The following is a 19,459-nucleotide window of genomic DNA, read 5'->3' on the forward strand; positions in this document are numbered from 1 at the left end:
AGCCCACAGAGAGCAGAGAGGGAACCTTTCAAGTTGGTCTCATTAGGCTCTTGCTTTAATCAAATGCTGAAAGGGGATCAGACTGGTTGTTATGAACAACTTGAAGGTCAAATACAATCACTCACAGTGATTGGCATCTACACTGCCTCCCACAGAGCAGAAGACAAAAAAGATTAAATAGCAAGGAGGAAAACAAATCCTACGTGCTATCTAAATCAGAGGGCAGTGGAAAGCCTCTAAGTACAGAACAGTACTCCTCCGGCTTAGGCTAAAGCGTTCTAGACTGTGCGATTGCCCCTTATGAGGAAGTGAGTCCAAATTTTCTTTGGATCCCCCAGAGCACAGCCCCAAAGAAGGTCACACACCTTTGCTGGGAGGAAAAGCAGAGGGCCTTGCCGGTGGCTTGCATCATTTTTCCTGCTCGGGTTTTATCTTGGAAGCCTTGGGATCGGAGAAATTTTCCCAGTTCATTTTCTTCTTGAGACAAGACTGACGAAGAAAACAGGGAAAGCATCTTTATAACAAATAAAGTGAGAGAGACAAATCCCAAGGCCTCCCGCTCTCCAGGGGCAAAGATTAGAGGAAATTAAATCCAAGTGGCAGGCTGCAAGGTGAGTCCCTCCCCCTCCCCCACCAGCCATTTAACTTCCATGCTGGTCTTCCATTTACAATAGGAGAGATCAAGTTCACTTGAATACATCTGTCAGTGAGATTGGTGCCCTGTAATCAGAACCAGAAAACGACCTCTGTCCTGAAAAGTGAGCCCATAATGCGCTGCTTCAAGTTGAAATGAAGGAGTTGGGTTCGTCAAGGCTGGCAGTGGGGACCTTTTGTGGCTCCCTCCTATTATCCTCTCCTGCTGACTTTTTGATCTCTGCTGTCTGAGTTACACACACTCTGTCCTTTGTAAATCACCTCAAATCCCTCAACCGCAATGAAGCAAGGTGGAGTTCGAAGTGGGGACTGAAAGTGGGTAGTCCATCAGGTTGACCATTTGGTAAATTTTAAAAATACAGAGCTGGAACCAAATCTGAATTGGATATGCTTAAACTTGGCTTTATTTTTAGAGACAAGTACAGATGGGGCAATTTAGTAGGACAGTGATTTGGCGCATGCTGTCTACAGATTGATTGGTAGAAAATATAACAAGTCAAGGAACTATATGATTCTTTTGATATTGCTCTTGTACCATTAGGAGCACAGGGTACATTCTCAGGAGGTCACAAAGTAGTCACAAAAATGATCAGCAGCATTATTTGTAATAGTGTTCTCCCTATTCTAGAGACTGATTTTATAAAAACCAAAGCATCCACAAAAACATTACAAAGAGACCCAAACATACATCATCATCAGCACCACAAACACAGGGCTTGAGAACTGAACACAGAACCTTGTGCTTACAATAGAAACACTCTACCATTGAACTGCATCACTGGTAATGATGTAGCTAAATGGTATGATATATGTGTACCAGTTCTTGTATTGAGGCCAGAGAGGAATGTTGGGTGTCCTGCTCTACCACCCTGTGTTTTATTCCCTTCAGACAGGTCTCTTACCAAACATGAAGTTAGGCTAGAGGTCAGTGAGTCCAGAACTTCTTCTGACTCCACCTCCCAACCTACCCCAGTTCTGGGGTCACAGGTGCACATGGGGCTATACCCAGTTTTTTGAGTGCTGGAATCCAAACTGAAGTCTTCCTATTAATTTGTTTTCACATTTTGCCTGCAAAGCAATTGTTTTACCCATTGACCCATCTTTTCAGCTTCAATCTTGGTATTTTGACACAGAATCTTGCTATGTAGCTCAGGATGGCCTCAATTTCCCAATCCTTCTAGATCCTTTTGCCTCTGCCTCCTGAATATTGAGGTTACAGGTGCACACATACATATAGTCTGTCTCTGTAACTACATCTGAAATGTCACAAAAATTTTTGTCCATTTTCATGAGTCATCCAGACTGTGGCAGGAAGGCCATGACTGAGAAATGGAACAGGTTCCTATTAGGGACTTTCTATAAGGCAAGTCTGTTCAAGACAGAGAACAGTATCCCCTCCAGCCAAACTGCCAGTGGTCCAGTGATGTGAGTGCAGTCAAGCAAAATTAATCACAATGGGTTTCACAGCCACGCAGCTGGGTAAACTCAGTCTTTGCCCAGAATCAAACATCAACCCATAAGGACTACCTCCACTGACACATTGCATGACAGTTACCCTAATACAAGAATGAAGCTCTAACGGGACCCGGATCACAACCCTTGTCTCCCAAAGCCAGTTCTTTTACACAATGCATACTCCATGTACTCAATAAAGCTGATTGTTTTCTACAGTTGTCTGAAGGCTGTTCTATTTCACCAACTCGTCAATCTGTCCACACTTCAAATGGTACCCCATCCTTAGTACCAACCTCTCCAACAACTACTACAGAAGGTTGAACGGGAACCATATATCCAAAGGACTCACTACTGCTTGCCTGCTTGTGACTACAGTGCTTTCTCAGCAGTCCCCTGCCGCAGAAGGAAGTCCTGAGGCAGGAGGAGAGGCTTTTAGACACCCCCCTTTTTCATGAGATAAATAATGCCCCTCCCCATACTTCTCTCTCAAAATCCAAGGCCCCTAAGCCAGCTGTGGTGATGCGCATTCAGGAGGTAGAGGCAGAGACTGAGAGGTTGGGGTCAGTCAGGGCTACTAAGGAAAAGAGAGCTGGTCTTGGGGCTGGAGAGATGGCTCAGTGGTTAAGAGCACTGGCTGTTCTTCCAGAGGTCCTGAGTTCAATTCCCAGCAACCATATGGTGGCTCATAACCATCCGTAATGAGATTTGGTGCCCTCTTCTGGCCTGCAAGCATGCATGTAGGCAGAACACTGTATACATAATAAATAAATTAAAAAAAAAAAAAAAAGAGAGCTGGTCTCAAAAAAAAAAAAAAAGCAAATAAATCAAGTTCACAGATCCAAGCCCAGTTAAAGGCTTCTTCTAACAAGTGGCCGGTCTCACTTTTTTTCTGGACAGCAGTGTCCTCTGGGCTTATGTGTCAGCACTTGCCATGTTGGCTAAGTGTCAGAAAGTGTGAGCCCAGGCGGCCTGTGTCTGACTTCATCATGCAACTCTGCCTTCTCAGACACTACATCCAGACTTCGTATTTCTCAGGCCGAGCAGAGAATCTCATATTCATGGCACTAATTAAATGTTTGTGAAACTGAGCTAGCTGTTACTTTTGCCTTGTCACTGCATACACTATATTTCATTTTAAATGCTTGTTTGATATCCATGCCATAGTTTTATGTAGCTTAAAAAAAGTCTACATGATTTTTTTTCCTAATGCCTTATGTATTTTCTCTTCATTGACTGATATGGGATCCATTCATTTCTACCAAGAACCTTTTCTTTCCTATGGAGAGAAAATGTCCATTTTTGCTTCTAAAAGCAGTAGGCTACTGTCACCTTTCTTTACCCTAAAAACCCTAAGTCACATACAAATGAACACATTTAATTTTAGTCCCAAAGAAATCAGTTTGGTATACTTGACTGCACACTTGGTGACATGAGTCTCTCCTAAAGAATCTAAGTCGCTTGGAGAGTTCAGGGATCATTTTTGGTCATTTCATGCACTGGAGGATTAATCTTGGTGGCAAACAGGCTTGATTTTCCTGTGCTGACCTGATTAACGGGCAGAGCTCTGAAGAGAGCCTGAGCTCCATCAGAGTCCAGGCCAGACAAGATCGTCATTCTCATGCAACATGTATATTCGATAATTCAAAGACTGCACCTTTCGAAATTTCAATTAACTAGATCGTAACATTTCAAATAAGAACCCACTCACATTTACTTGCTGATTGTATTTTCAGATATGTCCTTTAAAGATAAAAAGCAACTGAAGAACTGTGAAAACCTTTTCCTTAGCAGTGTTAATCAACTGTCCAGATTTACAGCTAATCAAGTAGTGAGGAAGGAGACATAGGTTGTCCCCACCCCTCCAGAGTTCACATCCAAGTGGCGGGCGACAGAAAATGAAGCACATATAACCACAGACACAGGACACAAAAGGAAAAATGCCAGAGAAACTGAGGAAGACAGTGACTGTTTTAGACTGAGTAGTAAGGGAAGGCTCTAGCACCAGCTGAGTTCTGAGTGACAAAGAGGCATTCTTGATATTATTAGGGCAGAGACACTCCGAGCAGGGGACACACTGAGTGCAAAAGACCTCCTAGAGTCTGGAAGGCAAAGGAAATGGGGCCCAACGGATAAGCTGGGACTAGCATGTTCTTACTTTATAAACTGTGATAAGTGTATATTCAGTGTTCTAAAGCAAGTGGCAATATGATCCGATCTACGATTCCTTAACTCTTTTAACATAATGGTAGACTTAAAAAATACCAAGAGTATTCAGAATTATGCTATACCCGTCCCCAGCTTCTCCTCTCATTTATCTTATATTATTATGGCACAGATTCAAAACCAGAAAACATAGATACAATCCTATCAACTAAAGTATAGTCCTTATTTGGACTTATATCAGATTTTCCTTTATTGTTCTTTTTTTGTTCCAAACTTTAGCCCTGGATCCCACATAGCGACAAAGGATTGGGTCTTCATCTTCTTCAAGCTCTGACAGTTCCTCATACTGCCTTGCATGTTAAGACTTTGACATTTTCTGAGAGTAGCCCAGAGTTACAGGATGGAACATCCATTTGAGGAGCTGCCTCCATTGGATTGGCCTAAGGGGGCATTTCTGCGATTAATTAATGTGGAAGGGTCAAGCCTACATTAATGTGGAAGTGGTGCCGACCTGGGAAGATGCTCCTGGGTTGTATAAGCAAGCTGGCTGAGCAAAAGCAGGCGAGAGCCAGGCAGTCAGCAGTGTTTTCCCATGGCCTCTGCTTCAGTTCCTGCCCCAGGTCTCTACCCTGACTTCCCTTCATGATGGTCTGTAAGATGAAATAAACCCTTTCTTCCCCAGGTTGCTTTTGGTCACACTATTCATCACAGCAACAGAAACCAAACCAGGGGGAAGGATTTATTTTATCTTTTCAGTTTACACCAAGGCAAGGACTAATCCATCTGTCTACCTGTCCATCTATCTCCATACAGTCATAATCAGTAGTTATATTTCTTATGATTTATACTTTATTACTATCATTATTTATCTTGTTGCTTTGACTACAGACTTGCTTCTGTGTCCTTTAAGTCTCCATCCCTTCTCAAGGACTTTTTAAGTTCTGGTACTGCAAGGCATTCCAGACTCATCTTTAATGTCCCCGTACTAAGCCTGAAGTCAGTCACTCCCCCAAAGGTGTGAAAAAGGGTATGTAGAAAACAAGATCTGAATGTTAGGCGTACTCAGTGCTATGGGCTCTTGGTGCTTCCAGATGCTTTTGAGGCAAGAAAGACACAAATGTACCAGCCCAGGCACACATGCCCATCTGTGTGCCTTTCTGTGCATATTGACCTACACGGGTTCATGGCAATGACTTCATCTGCTCCCCATGTGTGCAGTATAGCACCTTCTTCCCTGACCTGTAGCCTTGTTTTACAGACTCTCAACTACACTACATTTAGTTGTTTAACCTCACATGCATACATAAAGTAGTTTTAGAATTGCTGGTCCATTTACTTAGGTTCAATACATTAATTATCTGCTCCAGTTTTTTCATGTGTTTCCTTTTGTGTTGATTCTTACTCCCCTTCTAAAAATACCGTCTTTTCAGTTATTGAACTTAATTCTCTTCTTTCTTATCCACCCAGCACAATGATGTTATCTGCAGTGCAATTCGGTCCATCAGTGACTGTCTGTATCCCACTCTCTATCCCGCGGGCCCCCCACCCCATGTCCTGCTTAGGTATTTTGTGAGTGTGTAAAATATCACTGTGGTTTTAGGAGTCAGAATTACTGTTCACCTTGCTAGGGTAAAGCTACACCCTCATCTCGAGCACCCTGCTCTTACCCCTCCCTCCTCGCTCTTTCTCATGAACTCCATCCCTGCTCAAAATGAGATCTAATTCCTTTCACTGGTGATTTCTCTTTCCTGAATTTCTTCAGCACAGTATGCATACTCTTTGTATTATTTGCATGTGCCCTTCTTTTTACACATTCATATTTTATTAACTCCCCTTTTCTTGCACAACTGGCAGCATGCTACATGTATGTATGCTAGTTTTCTTTTGTTTAAAGTGTTACCTTAAAAATCAACCCATGTCAGTTCACAGAAATTTGCTATATTTCTTCTCTATGGCAGCTGCATAGCAACACCTTCACATTAACGGTTCTATTTTTAGTCCTCCATCAAAGTCGTGATCTTGATCAGTCTAAGTGGTGCAAAATTCTTCCTTCCTTTCCCAACTGTGATGACATGGCTTACCCACAAACCAACAGCCAAGCCCTGCTGACACAATCAGAAGACCACTTCATTGCTGGGACATAGTGTGTGTGTGTGTGTGTGTGTGTGTGTGTGTGTGTGTGTGTGTGTGTATGTGTGTAAATAACATACGGTATAGGTGCCCACAGAAGCCAGAAGAGGGCACTGTATCCCTTGTAACTGGAGTTACATGTGTCTATGATCTGCTCAATGTGAGTGTTGTGAACCAAACTCCGGTCTAATGGAAGAACAATATGTCTTCTTTATTGCTGCATCATCTCTCTTGTCCCATTGTTGAGACATAATTTTAACTCTGTACATTATAATGTAACATAAGAAATGCTCATCACGAAGTTCTGTCCACAAAATGTATTCAATGAATTAGCTAATTTTGCCTCCTCTCCCTACCTGGTCATTTAAAAAAAAAATTGGACACAAAATAACAATGAAATAAAAAATAATCCTGTCTCAAAAAACCAAAAAAAAAAAAATCCCAAATCAAAAAGTCTAAAATATAGAACTGAAAGTATATTTATAATTGGGAAGGTAAACAGTATGTCTGCATTCATGATGATCCAGTGAAAAGTTCCCCTAGCCTGATACTAGTTTTGAAAAGTAAAAGGCCTAAGTCAATCAAATGTAAAATTAGTAGAGGTCTCCCTCACATTTGAAAGGACAAAGACATACTCCCTAAGTAGTTCCTGAACTTATTATATAATACATTAAGGCAAAATATCCTGCTTTTTCTCACCATTTGCTCAATATCATACTTAAGTCATACTTACAACATATTCTCTTTTGATAGAGTACAATTGCTTTAGACAAGTCCAAACAGGTTCTTTGAATTGAATGGAATAACTGCAATAAAACACAATAAAATGCTGTAAAACAGACAATAGTGCAAGTGAAATATACTTGAATAAAACCACAATACTCCATTTTTCTGCTAAAAGCAAGACCCTCAAAATTCTATTTGATGTCATATGTAGTAAAACATAGAGAATGATCAATGACCTAAAATCTGTACTCACTGAAACTGACCATCTCTGTGATTAAGTTCCACAGGACAGTTATTTCCTCGACTCTTGAAATAACAGATGAAAAACAAAACATACTTATATTTCATTTATTTATATTTTACAGCACGTGTAAGCAACTGAATTAAGCAAACAAAAATCAATTGGCAGAATGTTGTCTATCTAGAAGACATCTTTTAAAATGGTGTCGAGCTAAGAACAAACATTAACACCCATTTCCTAGTAATACCACAGAATACATAGTGAGACAACCTCATGCCACACTATGGCTGTGATGAAGAAACTTAGGGAGAAGGCAGGAGAACTGTATTGAAAGGAATCTAACTAGATTTGAACTCATGGTAGTTTTGTGATAGCTGATGTTGCGTGTCAACTTGACTACATCTGGAATCAATTAAAACCCAAATGGCTGGGCACACCTGTGAGGGATTTTCTTGATCGGATCATTTGAAGTGGGAAGGCCCACCCTAAACCTGGGCCATACCTTCTGGTGGCAGCCCACATAAAAGGACATGGAAGAAGGAAATTTTTGCTTTTCACTTGTTTGCCCTCACCCTCACCGGCAAGTTCATCTACACTACTGCTGAGGCATTCCTTTGCTGGTAGAGAACCTACTTCTTTAGGATCCTAAAGTAGACTGAAGACCAGTTGACACATCCAGCCTTGTAGGCTGGACAACCACTGTATTCTCAGTCTTTCCTTTGTTGGACTAGCCAGACCACAAAAAGCCACTCTAATAAACCCCCTTTCATATATTCTTTCTATTAGTTCTGTTCCTTTAGAGAACCCCAACTAATAGAGTAGCCTTGGTCTTTCCTTCAGAAACTGACATCACTCAAGAATAATAAGAGATGTTTTGCTTTGGAGAGTAAATGTCTCCCCAAAGCCCTATGCTAAAGGTTGTCTGCCTATAGGAAGTGGTAGGACCTTTAAGAAATAGAACCTAGTGGAAGGAAATGAGGTCATAGAGGACACACCCTTGATGGGGTGTTAGGACTCCAGGCTTCTCTCTGTTTCCAGGCTATTATAAGGTAAACAGATTTCTTTTGCCCAGGCATTCCTGTCATGATATGCTCCCTCATCAGATCACTAGAAGCAACAGGACTGAGTAATCTTGAGCCAAAAATAACCCTGTTTCTCCTTTTAACTCTATGATAGCTGTTGCAATAACAGAAAGCTGACTAATATGACAGACTTCATACTTTCCCAAACCCCTGTCCGTGGACTCAGAGATCATGGCAGGTATCAGTTACCAAAGCTGATAAACATCTTGCCCCTATGGAGCCACTTAGTGAGGCAAGCCAAGGCTTTTCCTCTTTGTATATAGTTTTCTGGCCATGTCAACATAAAAATATGTCTTGGTATCATAGAGCACTTCAATATTTGAGTGGAAACAGATGATCTCTTCAAAATACATATAACCAAATTACCTAACGGAAATAGTGAATGAATTTAAAAAGATTAAAATCCATTCTTAGGAATGTTTAATAGAATAAAATTTGTTTTGTTCTAATAATGAAGAAACAAATTTGCTTATTTATTAAATAACATCCTCAACCTGTTTAGGTAAAAAAAAAAAAGTTTTTCCCCATTTCAAAAAAAAAATCAGAAAACCGTCAGAATTTGTTGCTTTGCAGTCACTGACAGCAGTGTTCTGGGCCACAGACCACCAGTGTAAGAGCCAATGCATTCGGAGTCTATAGGAGTAATGTTGTGGTCCATTGTTACTGCTGACTTTTTAAGATCAAGATATTAGTTAGGTGCAACAAAATGCCTAGCATTGGAATGCTAAGTTCTGTGAGTTTTGACAATTGTATGCACTTGTGAACCACACTCAATGCAAGCATTTTCATCATCAATACAGTCCACTCTGCCCTGGCAGCTATTAAAAGACCAAACCTGAGCATATTTATGTATTAACTTCTCAATTCATCGCAGTAGAATAACTATATTTATTTTTATATTTGATGGGGGAATGTCTTTTTGTATGCTGTGAAAATGTGTTGCTCTGATTGGTTGATAAATCAAATGCTGATTGGCCAGTAGCCAGGCAGGAAATATAGGTGGGATAAGCAGACAAGGAGAATTCTGGGAAGAGGAAGGCTGAGTCAGGAGATGCCAGCCCATTGTCCAGGGAGCAGCATGTAATGGCACACAGGTAAAGCCATAGAACATGTAGTAACATGTAGATTAACAGAAATGGGCTGAGTTTAAGTGTAAGAGCTAGTCAGTGGTTGGCCTGAGCTAATGGCTGAGCAGTTTTAATTAATATAAGCCTCTGTGTGTTTACTTGGGTCTGAGAGGCTACAGACCAGGCAGGACACAGCTATATATATTTATTTATTTATTTGGTTTTTCAAGACAGGTTTTCTCTATGTAGTTTCAGAGCCTGTCCTAGAACTCACTCTATAGACCAGGCTGGCCTTGAACTCATAGAGATTTGCCTGCCTCTGTTTCCTGAGTGCTGGGATTAAAGGCTTGCACCACTACTGCCTGGCTATATTTATTTATTTGACATTTGCATATGTATAAGAAGGCTAGAGATCAATGTTGTATATCTTCTGTTGTGGCAAACCACCTTATTTTTAAATTTTGTCCATATTAGTGTGTGTGTGTGTGTGTGTGTGTGTGTGTGTGTGTGTGTGTGTGTTTACCACACTGTGCAGGTGTGTAGGTAGAGGTCAGAAGACAACTTTCAGGAGTCATTTCTCCCATTCTGCAGTGGGTTCTGAGGATCAAACTTCAATTATCACCTTGTACAGCAAGTACTCCTACTCACTGAATCATCACAATGGCTCACAACCTTATTGTCTGAGACAAGGTCTTTCACTGACTAGCTGGCCAGCAAGCCCCCAGGATCTAACTGCCTCTGCCCGCCCCCCACTACCATGTCCTGCTTTTACATGAGTGCTGGAGATTCAAACTCAGATCTTTGTGCTTACACATCAAACATTTCTCTTGCTCTTAATCTATTAAGAAAGCTTGGTATGGGTACACATTTTCTGGACCAGCAGAGTAAACTAGCCTTCTGCAGATAATTCAGTGTGAGAACACTCTATAATAGTTTGCACATCATTCTCATGTTCTACTGGGGGACCCAATCTCTCTATAAATATCCGTACCTATATTAGCATTTTTGCAACAGAAATCCCTCTGGTGGGCAAAACACTAAGCCACAGGCCAAATACTTTGGATGTGTGGTCTAAGACAGCAGCTATTTAGATGAAGGCATAATTGCTTCAATAAAAATCCTGCTGCAAAAACCTCCACATAAATATAATGTTTAAGACAGTAGCAAATTAAATTAAATATTAAATTACTGTATCTTTGAGACAGGGTCTGCTGTGAAGCTCAAACTGTCAATCTTCCTGCTTTAACCTCTAGAGTGCTGGAATTTCAGGGCTACCATGATGCCAAGCTTAACTTTTTGGATAATGCTTGTATTTACTAGCTTGTTTTTTGTTGTTGTTGTTGTTTTTTTTAAATCTCTGAGACATGAAAAGCACATATAACTTAGAATGGCTTAAACTGTATTTATGATACAAACATCAGAAAAGACATCTCCTCTCTCTACTCTGTTCCATGGTAGTCTCTTCTGAAACAGCACCCCATCAGCTTCAATTTCATAATTTCCAATGACAGGAGAGAAAGGGCTGAGAACTGATACTGTTTGTACTGTTATACAGTGAGTATTTACACAGTCATTCAGTTGGAAACTGTGCCTGGGACAGGCTGGGGACAGAGCGGTGATTAATGCTAACACGGAATTTGACCTTCTACTGGAAAAAAGGCAGGCAAACAAACTTATACCTGAGGTTTTCCCAGGGACCATGCATCCTGTTTTCCCCAGCAGAGGGATTTCTGTTGCAGAAATGAGTACTACAAGCAAAATAAAGCTGGGCCATGTGTTAGTGACCAGCTGTTCTGTGGGTAGATAGCCAGGGACTTTGAACAGCATGGTGAGGTAAGGCTTTTCAAAGTGACTTTTAGGCTGTGAGAACTATGAGAATGAGTCAGTCAAGGAAGATATAGGGCGAAAGTGTTCAGGCAGACCACGGAAACTGCTTTGACGAGTCTGAACTAGCTGGTTGTACCCAGAGATCTGAGAAAAAGCCATAATGGCTGGAACGTGAAATGAATAATATAAGAGTGGTGGAGAGAAAAAAAGAGAGACCCAGGGGAAGGAGGCAGAGGCCAGGTATGTCAGGAGCATCCAGAAAGCAGGTTGTCAGGATGATAAGCACTCAATAAATACTACCATCCCTTGAATTATACCCAATGTAACCTTCATAATAGCTGGAACAAGTAAGCATTCTTGTTGCAGGGGCAATAGCAGCTCAGATCCCACTGTGTAGGGCATCTACTGTCTCAAAGTCAGCCCATCTCTCATTAGCCTAAACCTTAGAAAGTCCAGGCTGAGTTTGCCTCGGCCCTCAGATTCATAGTATGAGTGTGCTCCTCTTCCGCAAAGAAGACATTGCTCTATAACTGACAACTACCATGGATGTCCCCTTAGCCCTTTGCTAGAACTCAATGACCATTCTAGAAAATGCTTTGAAATTTTCAGCTTTTAATTGCAGTCTCACGAACTCATTAACGCATTAACTTTAGCTGCCATATTAAACTTAAGAGATTCTACTGACTATTATCCAAGGAACATAGTATTCCTCAGTGACCTGCCACTCACAGAATTAATGTTTGCTTTCAAAATGTAAACAAAACTATAGGCAAAAATGTCCAGCAAGACCTTCTACTCATACTAATGCTGTAGATCAACTGTGTAATGAGTCTTTCTCTGTCCTGCCAACCAGCTTGCAAATAATGACATGGAGACTTATTATTAATTACCAAAGCTCAGCCTTAGCTTAGGCTTGTCCCACTAGCTCTTATAATTTAAATTAATCCATTTTTTGTTATTAATCTATGTTCTACCATGTGGCTTCTAGCTCTGTCCCATTCTGTGTGTCCCACAAATTCTGTGTCTGGCTGGTGTCTCTGCCTAGAGTCTTCCTAAGACTCTTCCTAGAGTCCTCTCTGTCCCTGGAAGTCCTGCCTAACCTCTTCCTACCTAGCCATTGGCCATTCAGCTCTTTATTAAAGCAATCAGAAGACACCTTGGAAAAGACACATCTTCACAGTGTAAACAGATATTCCACAACACAACTGGATATTAACTCATTTGCTATACAGTTTAACTAAATATCTGTTTAATTCATTTTAGAATTTTCCATGGCTTAATAACAACCTTACTAGACTCTACTCTAGAGGTCATTTTGTTTGTTGTTGACTAAACATTTGCCTGGCTTTAGTGTTCAAATCTAGTTTCTCAGATATAATGACCAGATTTTGATTGTGCTTGATATTTCAACAAACACTTCCTTGAATTTACCACACACCATGCATTCCAACTTAGTGCTTGAAAACACATTAAGAAAGGTATGCTGGGGTCAGATTTTGTAGATTGAAAACTATGCTAGGATTGAATTGATCTGATCCTAGGTGTTCCTCACTGTCTAATGTGAGCAAACTAAGACCATCTAGCAAATTCACTCTAAGGTCTTGACTCTTGCAAGGTAGCTTTGCTGGGCCCAAGAGCTCTGAAGAGCCTACCTCTAGCTTGGCATCCAGGTCTGCATCAGAGGCAACAACATGCTCATCTTCCTTCTTCCCTGTGGCCTTGATAAAGGCCTGCTTCGTTTCCCAATACTTCTGTTGCATCTTGTTGACAACTGACTTATCTTGAGCAAACCGGTCCTGCAGCTCCCAGGAATAACTGCTAAAAACAAGAGAGAGCTATCTTACTCCTGGCTCTCAGAAGGATTAAGATAGTATACTATTTGTAGTATGTTAGCTAGCTATGACTTTCTAGTGTACATTTACATTATTGATAAACACACAAATGCTTTCTATATGTTACTATACGATGAAAATCAATTAATTCTTTCTCACTCCACAATTTAAAAAATTAGAGTGGGAAAATTCTGAATCTTAAGAAAATCAAGAAATTGAGCATCAGAAAGAATGTAGATGTGTATCTTAGGTTGGGCATACTCCTTTAGGGGGTAGAAAGAACAAGGCCAAGGAAGCCAGTAACTAGCTCAGGACAGCCCCGTGAGTCAGAGATAAGGACAGACAGCAGCACATCTCTCCACACCTCCATTATGCCACAGTGGGGTGACAGCAGGAAAGGAGATAAGAGGCTGAAAAATAGCATGTCTAAAATCTGCTACAGAGGCATCTAAAACTGTCAGACTCAGAGTCAGGGAGAAGAATGGTGGCTGGGTCTGGGGGAAGGGAAATGTGGGGAATGGCTAATCAGGTCTTAAGGTTTCAGTTATGCTGAAATGAGTAGGTTCTGGAGATCTGCTACCACTGGACCTATAGTTAACAATACAAATTGTGCACTTTAAACTTTATTAAGAGTGTAGATTTAGTATTAATTGGTATTAAAACAATAAAGTAAAAAATTAAATTCTATAATCTGCTAGAGATTTCTGGGTGATAAAAACTAAATTCTTCAATATAAATGCTTAAAATATAGATAGGAAGTCACTCCTTAGGAAGACTGTAATGAGAAGCAAATATAGAATATGTAAAGAAGAATTAGAAGACAACCGATAATGACATCGAACTCCCTAAAAGTGACCAGAGGGCCCCAAATACTGATAGGAGGTTTGCTCTTGGCGTTCCATCCCTCCTCCTTGCTCTGTCCACATCCTACTTGCTTCAGTTCCTGCTACAAAAGCCCAACCCGCCGGGCGGTGGTGGCACACGCCTTTAATCCCAGCACTTGGGAGGCAGAGCCAGGCGGATCTCTGTGAGTTCGAGGCCAGCCTGGGCTACCGAGTGAGTTCCAGGAAAAGGCGCAAAGCTACACAGAGAAACCCTGTCTCGAAAAACAAAAACAAAAACAAAAAAAAAAAAAAGCCCAACCCCCAAACAAATCCTCCTTTTCCCCACCCCAGCCCATCAGCACTCTAGATGTGCCAAGCTGATGTTCTAAAGCAGGAGCTGCTTTATAAGATTGGAGCAAGATGCCGTATCTCAACCTTGATGACTTATAATCTTCATCTGTAAGTCCATTATGCTTACTTACAATGTCAACTCACATTTAGTCTTAAAAAGTCAGAAAACCTGCCTGAGGGTGTCTTTAATGATGCTTATCTTTGGTGAAAGAGGTAGGATTCTGTGAGAGTGTTATTTATATCTTTCTTAATTAGCTAAGAGATTATTTTGGTTCCATATTAGAGAAAATAAGATAAAACAGTTATACCTTATATGAAAAAGATGACATCTCTATATAATGCACATGTTAAAAGATTGGAAGGATCTAACCCAAATAGATTATTTTAGGGAAATGGGATTCTAAAAAATGAAGTATTGATGGACTTTATATTGGATCTTTTTTTGGCGGGGGGGGGGGGAGTTCAATAATTATAGATCAACAGAGAAAAGTTCCATTTGGAGTTAAAAAAACAAAAACAAAACAAACAAACAAACAAACAAAAATGACGGGAGTAATTTAGAAGTCTAGTAAGCACCTCATACACCCGTCATTTAACAAATAGAAACTGCAGGTTTCAAACTGTTAAGGACACAGAATGAAAAGTGAGACTTTGCAGTGTATCTGCAGCAAGCCCACAAAGCTGAGCTCTGAAAGGGTCTACCTACATCTTGAGGCTATCTAGTCCCTAAACTGGTAACTACTGAGAATCTCAGGTCATGGCTGTCACTGTGAGGGTGCTGAGATGGAGCCAGCTCAGAGACATAACAAGGCAAGATGAAACGATTTAACAGTCTGACAACTGTTGGATGAATGCTCAAGGATAGCCTTAGCCATTATTAATTACTTAAAAAAAACTTATATTTTAAGATATGCAAAAATTCTTTTGAAGTTTAAAGGCTGATATTACAGAGCACTTTGGGCCTGATACTTTTCTTGGTAAGAAGGGAAGGATTCAAAAGTATATTTCATATAACTATTTTAACATATGAAAATAAAACTATTGTATTTTTTTCATGACACACATTAAAGAAGGTGAAACTTGACAACATTCTAGTTGTTTGGTGGGTAGCAGGTTCACCATGCTAAGAAATACCAATTAAAGAACTTCTAAGAGGCTCTCTTGCTGCTTAGATGTGTTACAGGCACATACATGACAAAGCTAACATGTATACCATATCTAACTCTGATTGGCTTCTGAATGTTCACAAAAGATGTAGTGTCTGCAATTTAATAAAACTGAAATAGTGCTTGATTGATTACATGATTGCTTTCGGCACCCCACAAAACATTGCACTGTCACTCCAACAGTGGAAGTTACAAATAAGACAGTAGCAAAAATGCACCAAGTTATTAGGTTATATGAAATGGTGGTAAGAAAAGTTATCCTTAGATTCCTAAGAGCAGATGTCTACCCAAGTGAATTTCTTAGCAAATACAAGTGACGTGAGTATTTATAACACTTTTGTTGCTTCGTTTTTATCCAGCATTGATCAGAGACACTAAAGCAGGCTACACTAACGTTGGAAACTGGATAGGTGGCTGTTCACAGCTAAAGTCTCTTGACTGTCCCTTTTCGTCCTCATTTATTAAGCATAAACAGTGCAATTTCCATTTATTATCCTCCAGTGGAAAAACAGGCAACAAATTCCTTACCATTTGTGTCCTGACATGTTTTCTTCTTTTTCTACTGTTGATGATTTGAGAAGGGGCAGAGAAAAACCATGATAAGATATGTTATATTAAACCTGAAATAAAACAAATACATTTAACAGTTATACACTACATTACAACTGTGTGTTAATTCAACACATATTTTCAATCTAGCCCAGGTCTAGTTGCATGATAAGGATCAGATACTGTTCTAAAATAATGCCAGGTATTGATGTCAAAAATGGTTTTGTTGAGTAACCCTAGAGCAAATATCCTAAATGAAGCTTTAGGAAAAGAATAGGTAGGATAATGATTTACAAAAAAAAAAAAAAACAGATGTCATAAGACTATATCAAATATGCTGTCATTTATATAAAGTTTAAAATGCATGAAATAATGCTATATTATTGACATACACCAATATCATATAATTTATTTTGAAAAGCACTCTTCAAAGTCTTTAGTGCTCATCTTTTTATAAAACAGTTGTTTGAAAAGAACAAACAGCAACAAATAAATGGATCCAACTGTGACAAGGTCAGAGTGCAGAATATGGACCCACACCAACTGTGCATATTAAAATGTTAAAATGATCACAATTTTCAAAAACACTTACTTAGTATTTGTGTGTGTGAATGCACATGCCATGGTGTTTACATAGAGATCAGAGGACACTGAGGGTCAATTTCTGCTTGCATCATCTGGGTTCTGTGGATCTAACTCACATTGTTAGGTTGGTGACAAGAGCCATAATCTGACAAGCCATCTCACTGGTCCAGTTTTATTGCCCTCTTTTATATAATTTTAAATTAAATTTACTTTAACTGATACATAAAACATAACATTCTACATTCTAATGGAGTACTATGATGTTTTGATATAAAGAATTTGCTAGAAATGATCAACTCTTTGTTCCAAACAGAAGAACCCTGTAGAGAGGGTGCAGGATATGGTTTGAGAGTGATGTACAGTGCCTTCAAGTGTACATGGAGCATCTTCATTGTTTAAGAACATGGTGAGTATTAGCATCTTATTATTTCATACTCAAGATCTTAGGGAGATAAATCAGAACATTGCAAAAACAAAACAAAACAAAAAAAGACAAAAAAAATTAAAAACCCAAATCCCCAAAGATCCAATGGGATAGAACTGGATTCTAAGAGGGCAGTGGAGGAGGATATATACCTACATCAAGCCAGCAATGCATTTTAATTTCTTTAGTAAATATGCGTGTTGTAGAATATTATTTTAAGGTGTGTTACTTTTGTTTATGTTGCATTTGTTCAGCTCTATGAAGCTGTGCTACTTTGCCTGTCTAAAACAGCTGAATGGAATAACTGAATGGCCAATAGCAAGACAGGAAAAATGATGGGCAGGGCTGGCAGGCACAGAGGAGATCTAGAAGGAGAAATCTGGGAGGAAGGAGAAGGAGAGAGATGGAAGAAAAAGAAGAAGAAGTAGCTAGAGGAGGAGGAGGACTCCAGGGGCCAGCCACCCAGCTACACAGCAAGCCACGGAGTAAGAGTAAGATTTACAGAAGTTAGAGAAAAAGAAAAGCCCAGAGGTAAAAGGTAGTCAGGATAATTTAAAGTTAAGAAAAGCTGGCTAGAAACAAGCCAAGCTAAGGCCGGGTATTCATAATTAAGAATAAACCTCCGTGTGTGATTTATTTAGGAGCTGGGTGGTAGGTCCCCCTAAAAGAGCCCAGAAACAACCAACAACATATGGGGAGTTGCCTATGTCTTTGCCCTCAGTCTGCTTGCTCCCCTCATGGAAGCAGGCCAACCCCAAGGGCAAAGCCCACCAGCTGCCCAGACAGCAAGCCAACCTCCCTAGCAGTTCTGAAAGGGCCTCTGCCCAGCATAAGACCTCTTGCTGCCAAGTGTTCACTTGGCATGCATGCTAGCACTTCTGGATGCCTGTCAAATCAACCGATCACTATATCTCAGGCAGGTCGGGTGACCAGCGTCCTTAAAATTATAAGGGTGTTATGTTGTTGGTGGTGGTGGTTGTTTTTTGTTTTTAAAAATGTTTTAAGAGAATGGCAGTGAGTATTTAAATTCTCCGCTTCAGTTATTGGGATGAGAGGGGGAAATGGACTCTTCCTGAGTATCTGAAATCACAGCAACCCATTACTCACACCTCTCTTCTTTCTCTTCCTCATAGAGGGCATCTGGGTATCAAGACAAGTTGCCTCAGGAAGGATACTCAAGATGAGTGTGCTTTGACCATGGATGGGGCTATATTCAAGCTCTCTCACCTCCACATTCATACTCCAACTATACATTCACTTAACACCCCCAACAAAAATTATCATAAAATGCTCAAAAGAAATGAAATTACTATACTCTTTCACTCAGTTTGATTTACCATGAACTGTTAAGGGAATTAGTACTTTTTGATTCTTTTTGTTGTTGTTATTGGAGTAAAACTAATTTTTTTAATCTCAGTTTTCGGATGGATATATGCAGGTGTGGATGCACTAATGTATGTGCATGTATGTGTGGACATCATTTGTCAGTGGCCATCTACCTTGTTTTATGAGACAGTACTTCTCACTGAGACTTGAGGATCACAAGAGATTCCCTGGTCTCTCCCTCCCCAGAGTGGGGCTTATAAGCATGTGCCACCATGCTTGACTTTTTATGTGGGTTCTGGGGTCAAACTCACATCTTTATGGGCTGAGATACCTTTCTCATTTTTTTTTACATGTACATGACAAGATATTGTAGGGCATTTCTCACACAGATCTCAAGAAAGTTTCATCTTGCATGACTGAAACTTCATACCTATTGAACTGGCAACTCGCTATTATCTGTCTGGCCTTGACAACCATCTTGACATTCACCATTGTGAATTTGACAACTTTAGATACCTCATTATTAGTGTAACCACGTAGTATTTGTGTTTTGTGAATGGATTCTTTTACTTTGCCTATTTCCTTATAGCATGGTAGAATCAACCCCCTCACTCCCCTTCAATACTAGCAGTCCATTGCATATATTCACGCACCATTGACACTTAGGTTACTCCCACACTTAGCTATTATGGACAACGACACAATGAACACATGTATCATATACTTCTTCAAGACTCTTCTCTTATGTAAATGATTTGTAATCAGAAGTGGGATAGCTATGGTAGTTGTTTTGTTTGTTTTTTATCTACACTAGCTTTTACAGGGTTAGGTCTACACTGAACATTCCTGTAGCAGGACATATGGTCCCAGATTTTCCTTGCCATTAAGAGTCCCTTTTCTCCAGAGAGCATTATTAAGCATCAGTTGACAGCTCATTTTGGTTTTAGTTTGTATTCCCATGATTATTAGTGATACTGAGCATCTTTCTGTAGTTTTGTTGACAGTTTGTTTGTTTTCCTTAGAGAAAGGTCCATTCAATCCTTTCCTCATTTTAAAA

At 40.0% G+C, this 19,459-nt stretch overlaps 1 protein-coding gene across 9 annotated transcripts in view; it reads right to left on the reverse strand.

Annotated features, from left to right (window-relative positions):
• Positions 1 to 19,459, reverse strand: part of Ica1 (islet cell autoantigen 1) — a 149,396-nt gene that overhangs the window by 108,479 nt on the left and 21,458 nt on the right. For 6 of the 9 annotated variants that reach the window (XM_059257376.1, XM_059257371.1, XM_059257372.1 and 3 more), the window contains exons 2-5: positions 16,047 to 16,138; positions 12,998 to 13,163; positions 7,136 to 7,208; positions 366 to 489 (exon numbers count right to left, since the gene is read on the reverse strand). In XM_059257376.1, the coding sequence (XP_059113359.1) occupies positions 366 to 489; positions 7,136 to 7,208; positions 12,998 to 13,163; positions 16,047 to 16,063 (380 nt within the window). In that variant the 5' untranslated portion in view covers positions 16,064 to 16,138. The remainder of the gene's footprint in view (positions 1 to 365; positions 490 to 7,135; positions 7,209 to 12,997; positions 13,164 to 16,046; positions 16,139 to 19,459) is intronic. The other 3 variants (XM_059257377.1, XM_059257373.1, XM_059257374.1) reach the window with 1 other exon arrangement.

The sequence above is a fragment of the Peromyscus eremicus genome, chromosome 3 (genome assembly GCF_949786415.1).
Source record: "Peromyscus eremicus chromosome 3, PerEre_H2_v1, whole genome shotgun sequence".
NCBI classification, from domain to species: domain Eukaryota; kingdom Metazoa; phylum Chordata; class Mammalia; order Rodentia; family Cricetidae; genus Peromyscus; species Peromyscus eremicus.